This window comes from Eptatretus burgeri, chromosome 13 (genome assembly GCF_056783735.1).
Source record: "Eptatretus burgeri isolate ZD-2024b chromosome 13, Ebu_testis_v1, whole genome shotgun sequence".
In the NCBI taxonomy this organism is placed as follows: Eukaryota; Metazoa; Chordata; class Myxini; order Myxiniformes; family Myxinidae; genus Eptatretus; species Eptatretus burgeri.
The window spans coordinates 62,151,690-62,158,897 of NC_140973.1; the positions used below are offsets into that span (position 1 = coordinate 62,151,690).

Below are 7,208 nucleotides of genomic sequence, written 5' to 3' on the forward strand. Positions count from 1 at the left end.
GAAATGATAGCTACCCCTGCAGCTAAGCTGCCATGTGACCACCAACACCAGGCTTATCTTAACACTAACCCCATCATACTAATCTGAAACATTAACCTTAACACTAACCCCATAATACTCATCCAAAACATTAACCTCAACACTAACCCGATGTCTAAGCATTAATCCCAAACATTCCCCTCAACACTATCCCGATAACACGAATCCTCAACACTTCACTTTTACACAACTATTTAACACCAACTCGAATAGCAATTATGACGTGACAATGAGCCTTACATTGGGGTCTTCCTTGCAGTTTGAATCATCGTTTCATTGTCGTTTGATTATTATAAATCTCATTTAGCCCTTTCTGCCCCATTTTGGTGATAGAATAATTCAATCCTCTCTCTCAGCTCTTGAGGATCTTCAAAAAAAACTTTCTGGAAAATGTAACGAACGGTCACGAAATATAACCTACAAAAGCACAACCAACTCAGAAAGGTGTTGCCACAAAGGAAGGTCGAGAGTGAACATTTCGAGTGCAGTTGCACAATGTCCACTAGTGAGAACTGAGCAGGTCATGGATTGTGTCCTCAGGAGGTGTTTAGGAATTGCTCACATCCGCGATCAATTCCCGGCACTATCTCATGATTGTCCAATGTGATAGTTTGATTTCATCTAATGCTTTTGTACACAAACCAACGAAACACCTTCATAAACGCCCAATGGTCATCCCACTCCTCTACAACTGCTATGGAGGTGTTCAAAAAGTACTCTGAACAAGATACAAAGTCCAGGAAACGTGAACTTTTTAATCCATTCATCCATCAATGTAGTTAATTAGTAAGGAAATGTAATTCTCTACTCATCTCATTCCGAGAACCCTTTGAACGCCCCAGGTAAGTCCCTGGGTTTGAGTCATTTGATATATATTTCTTTGGTTTGATTCGATTCTAACCATGTGGTTCTTATGAGGCCTTGAAAAATTACTCTCCATCAACAACAACATCATTCACGTCATTATCGCAAAAAGGACCTTCGATAAAGTGCTTTTTTTATCGCCGAAGTGAAAATTCTGGTCTGTAATGACACGTATTGTAATGATAAGGTAGTGAATTGTAAAACAAAACAATCCCAGATTTCTCTTTGGATCTAATTGCGTTTGATATCAAAGGAGGGTCGCATGGAGTTCACCAAAATAACAAGGAGTGTTTTAGGATTTGGATTCATATTCATGTGCATCACCTGCTTTAATGACTTCAAGGTTCGTTGGAAGAAAGCTCGTGCGCTCTTAAAAAAGTGACGTCACACCCTTCAAGATCTGATGTAATGCACGTGATCTGCGATCAAAATGAGTAAATAAAATTAACATGAAAAACAAGAGCAAATATGACTACAACTACTACCACTACATGTACTGATACCACAACTATTGCCACTACTTTTACTGGTATTCGTACCAACAATACTACATTGTTGCTACAAATACTTCTCGTACTACTAGTAACGACAATAATTAATAAAACACAAAACAATGCTCTGTAAGGATTGAAACAATTCTTCTGCACTGTATTTCATGAACATCTGTATATGACGTGTTTACCCACTGTGACCTTTTGACCACACGGCACGTTTGTGTACCATGTGGTCATATTTAACACGTACAGCGTCGGTTTACGTGCGGGAAAATAAACTCTATAAAGGAGCTCAAAAGCACCATGACAGAGCTGATCCGTACAAGGGTTTCGTTAGCTCCGGACTTTGCTCATTGTAAATACGTGTCGGGGTGCGGAGGGGGCTGCGCTGCACCATGGCGAGCATGTGGAGGGGGTTGCACTGCATGAACGAGCAAACAATCGTGCATCTTAAAGACCATATTAGGAGATACAAGTGTAGTTACATGTTATAAAGTGTGTTCCCAGCATCATCACCATCCGTATTACGACGATGACATGAAGGGTATGCGTAAAATACCGACTGATGAAGCAAAGGATAGAGGAGGGGACTTGGGGGTGGGAGGTAGAGGTCATATTGGGCAAGGTGGAGCGATCGAGGTCTGGTGGGCGTCTTGGAGAAGCGGGTGGAGAAAGGGGGGATCGTGAGGGTGGAGCAATTGAATGCCGCCCGCATTTCACGACGTTTACAACCTCGGTGAAGCACGAGCCGCTGTCGGGGCGTCGACCCTTGGGATCAGGAGCGTAAGCGGACCAAGCAATGCGCGCTTGTTGCGCGGGACGCCGGACATTATGTACGTGAGCTATCTGCTCGAGAAGGACAACGCGATGTACTCAAGCCCCGTCCGACATCCTGGCCTTTCGCATCAGAATTTCGTTCAGTCGCAGGGCTCTCCGGTACAATACGCGGACTACGGTGGGTACCACCACCCGGCTGTGCACCCCGACTCGGGGCTGCTCCACGGAGGACATACCCAGTCTCACTGGACAGTTGCCCAGAGTGCGTACGGTGGAACCTCCAGGGAGGACGCGTGGATCTCTTACCCTCCTGGGTCTCTACATGCCCCACAAAGTGCAGCCGCTCTGGGCGCACCCTCACCTGTGGAGCATATCGCGTACTCGCCGCCCCTCCAAACGGACTACAACCCTCACCCCGGTGGTCACACCGCGCATGCTCCTGCCCCAGCTGGGTACCTGTCCCCGCTTAACGGTCTCTCAAATGGTGCAGCTCAGGCGTCTCCGGACAATGGGCGAAGAAGTCCCTTCGACTGGATGCGGCGCAATCCCACGCCAATTCAGAGCAATAACACCGGTACGTGCACCACAAGGTCTACCCCCACGGTCTTCACTTTCCTTTCACCTTAATGATTCCATCAATTATTGTGTTTCCTTTTCGCTAATTATTACATCTTATACTCCCACCCTTGCCACCCGACGACCATACTAACTGGATGTATCATGAGACGCAAATTTCGCAAAACTTGGACTCTGGTGGATATAAAATGGTATTTATCAACACTTTGATACGATTTCCTTTTCTTATATGCACTGAACAAAGATCGCGCCTTTGTAAAGTTTCTTTTTAATTCACCCCCAGCCTCCTCCCCCAGGCCCCGCCCGATGTGTAAGACTAATGTTGCCGCGTAAGGTCAGAAGTTTAACTCGGAATCGTGACCTCTGGCCGCGCTAGCACCAATAGCTTCCGAATCGCACCCCCCACCCCCCCACCCCAACACCACCTATACGAACGCGTCCGTCTATACACCTCCGCTCTACAAACTACCACTAATCGTGCTCCAACTGAATTTTTATTTGACTTTTCCCATTTGTTATTATCATTTTATAAGTTTTATAAACTACATATCGGATCCACATATTTATTTATTTATCTTCAATACAACACAACCAATTAACACTCATAACGTCTTGTGTGCAGCTCGTCTATTACATGAATAGAAAGACACTTAGGGGACGGACAACGTACAAATTAACGCATACATGGAATTTGAACACGGGGTCATGCACAGGGTCATGAGACGCATCCAACCAATGGATCATTTACGTGCGATGGTCAAGAGGTTCGACCAACGACATACTCACAATGGTCCAAGACGTGTAACGTTTATTTTTAAATCAGTTTATGTAATTTTTGACGATATGTATGTATATATATGTATATGTGTATATATATATGTATATATATATATATATATATATATATATATATGTATATGTGTATATATATTTATATGTGTATATATATATATATATATGTATATGTGTATAAATATATATATATATATATATATATATATATATATATATATATAATTTATTTATGTCTCTCAATACCGCATTTACGGCTCATACTTTGTTTTCGGTGAGTCTTGCAACTATTACGAGCATCTCATCGGTAGAACGTTTTGAAGGTTGCACAGATTTACTTTACGGTCGTCCATTGGCCAATTGAAATTAACATTTACCTTCACAGTGTTCAAAAGTTTTTACTATTTATTGCTTTTATAATGTCCGTTGGTCCTCGATGATTACTCACAGTTTCTAACGCCATTATCACAGTGTATGTCCATTTATGATTCACAGATACCTTTTGTGGGAAAGAAAACATTTTTGAAAAGCCATAAACGATCAACATCGACGTATTTACACGAGTTCCGATTAACTGTATCATCAATCATATCATAGAACCCACAGTGCAATTGGACTAAAGTCGTAAACGAACGAATAATAAATGATATGTGGACACGTTCACATTTGGGTTTACATCTGCAGTCTTGTCCGTCGTTAAACTGTGTCCATTATCGTTTAGCTACTTAAAAACGACGAAACATTTTAAAAGGTGTAATAAAGCAGGTAATAATAGTGTGAATGTGGTTGCATACCGGCGATTCACTCGTTTACCTGGTCGCACATGACACAGGGTAAACGAGGTAGTATATCGAACGAGGACGGAGTAGGAATCAAAGTTATTAGAAAAGGAAAATGCAAATTAACTTTACTATGAAACTTTACTCATATTCCATTCCAAGTGCGCCGATTCTGGCACAAATGGAAATCATTTACGGGACCTAAACGGCCGTGTGTATAAAATGACACGTTTGTTTTATTGTTCAAAAATCGTTGTTATTCCCAAAACCTGTCAAAACCAAATTATTATTTGTTATGGAAGTTAAATCATTACTTGTACGAGTCCTGGGCTTACATCATTCCAGTGAGACAAATGTGGACGTTTGACACTGTCTATCTTTGTACCTGTCTGTTTGAACCTTTCCTTTATACTCGTAATCCTGTGTTTACATCATTCCCATGAGACAAGTGGACATTTGGCACTATGTTGATTCATGTCTGTCTGAACCTTTCCGTTATACTCGTACTTCACGAGAAGTGTTTGATGTGAAAACGACGTGTACTATTGTGAATGCAGACACAGGCACCCAGTCTGTTTGTTGGTTCATTTGTTTGTTGGTTCATTTGTTTGTTGGTTCATTTGTTTGTTGGTTCATTTGTTTGTTGGTTCATTTGTTTGTTGGTTCCTTTGTTTGTTTGTTGGTTCCTTTGTTTGTTTGTTGGTTCCTTTGTTTGTTTGTTGGTTCCTTTGTTTGTTTGTTGGTTCTTTTGTTTGTTTGTTGGTTCCTTTATTTGTTTGTTTGTTGGTTCCTTTATTTGTTTGTTTGTTGGTTCCTTTGTTTGTTTGTTTGTTGGTTCCTTTATTTATTTGTTTGTTTGTTGGTTCCTTTATTTATTTGTTTGTTGGTTGGTTCCTTTATTTATTTGTTTGTTTGTTGGTTCGTTGGTTAGTTTGTTCATTTGTATGTTGGTTGGCTCATTAGATTGCTTGTTTGTTGGTCCTTTATTTCTTTGTTTATTGGTTCATTAGTTGATTTTTGGATCAATATGTATGTATGTATGTATGTATGTTTGTTTGTTTGTTTGCTAGTTTTTTGTTGGCTCATTTGTTTGTTTGAATGACTAGAGGTAGCTATGAACCTGTCATTGTAGGGTATTTGTCATCTTCTTTCATGTACAGCACATGGCTGTAGGTAGCATAATTTGCTGATGGGTGTGGATGTGTCGCTGATGCTGTGTTCTCTTTAGTTAGAGTAGGAATTTGTGCCTTAACCATTATGCCTGAGATGACTCGCCTACTGTTTGCTAAGGACAGCATGGTAACTTCAACCTCCAAAAACTGCTGACAGCAGTAACTTCAAACATCAAAAAACACCCAGTTTAATATACCTCCAAGGGACGGGGGCATACATTGATGAAACGCTCCGCCTGTGAAAAATCAGGATAACAGTTTATCGTTGGGTCAGGATTTGAACCCAGGTTAGACAGCTCAGAAGCAAGTGTTTATACCTCTATGCTACATTCGAGGTATGAAGCCAACCTATATACCATGTACTTCCCCTAAGGGATCCCATATCGCCTGCATAAAAAGTGATCCACAAAATCCATCCATGTGATGTTATGCAATAATGCAGGATGATAACGATCTCACACTTGTGAGAAACAATATTGATTTATGACATCACAACTTGAGACAGACGCAGTATGTTTTGTGTTTATTTTAGTCAAACCTACTTTTCCTTCATTTATATTACGGTTGTTTTGTGAATCACTATAGAGTACGTGATAAATGTATATAACCATTGTACTTGATTTTTGTATTAGTTTAACCTCTGAGTCCGTGTCCATTACATAATGGAAAGCAATAAGTTGGCGCGTGCAAAGTGCAGTCACAACCCGTTTTGGGACTTTTAATTTAACTATAATTTATTTCTATGTATTTCTTCAATACAATAATTTTTCTGTGTACATGTACAGTCAAATGAATCATGCTCACATAAATGAAGCATTTCAATTATCAAGAAATCAATACTAATAATAAGCGCTTATACAATCTTCTGGGAAAACCTAAAGATAAGCAAATGCATGTTAAGATTAGCTCCTTTGTGAAGGTCCAAGAATTGAAGAATTTGTATTTAGAAGGGTCTACAAATTTTTATGTGAGAAGAAAACACTTGAGTCATTGGCATATAAGATAAAAGACAATACATATGAGTATTTGTGAAAAACATTAATATATATGATAAAAAGAAGTGTCCTCAGGAGGGATTCCTGGGGCACACAAGACACAGACTTCATACTTTATTCTGTTCCATTCATACAAACAAATTGTTTTGTATTGATAAGGTAATTTCTGACCCACTCCGAGGCCTCCCCCCCCCCCCGACCCCATTGTGAGATTATTTACATCATTTGATATCATGATCAATAGTGTCAAAGGCCTTACAGAAGTCTAGAAAACACCAACTGGATGAGAGTTGAAACACCAACCAACTGAAATAGTCTGGACTATTTGTCAATAGCAAAAACAACTTTATTTCTGAATGTAGAAGGGTGTGAGAAGTGTGCTTTTCACAAGAAACCAAACTGAAATTTTGCAGATATCCTAATGCTTTAAAAAATTTACAGTGCAGATATAGATGAGTTTTTCAAGAATTTTCAACAGAGAAATGATTCGATAATTACTCAGGTTTTGTGGTTCTCCGTTTTTTGAAAATGGGAACAACTTTTACTATTTTCAACTTTGTAGGAACACCATTAACAATAGAGACTTCAGACTTTGGGTTAAGGGTTTGACAATTTCTGAAATAACGATCATGAATAAATCATTGTTTATGTTGTGAAATCCTGGGCTGTTTTCTTTTTCAAATGATAAATGATATCTACTATTTCTTTTTCATTGGATGG

At 39.7% G+C, this 7,208-nt stretch overlaps 1 protein-coding gene across 2 annotated transcripts in view; it reads left to right on the forward strand.

Moving 5' to 3' along the window:
• The first annotated feature begins 2,095 nt into the window (after positions 1-2,095).
• LOC147014626 (homeobox protein CDX-1-like) overlaps positions 2,096-7,208 on the forward strand; it is a 43,234-nt gene continuing 38,121 nt past the window's right edge. Inside the window, exon 1 of one of the 2 annotated variants that reach the window (XM_085852750.1) lies at positions 2,096-2,748. In XM_085852750.1, coding sequence (XP_085708876.1) covers positions 2,100-2,748 — 649 coding nt within the window. In that variant the 5' untranslated portion in view covers positions 2,096-2,099. The remainder of the gene's footprint in view (positions 2,749-7,208) is intronic. The other variant, XM_085852749.1, reaches the window with a different exon arrangement.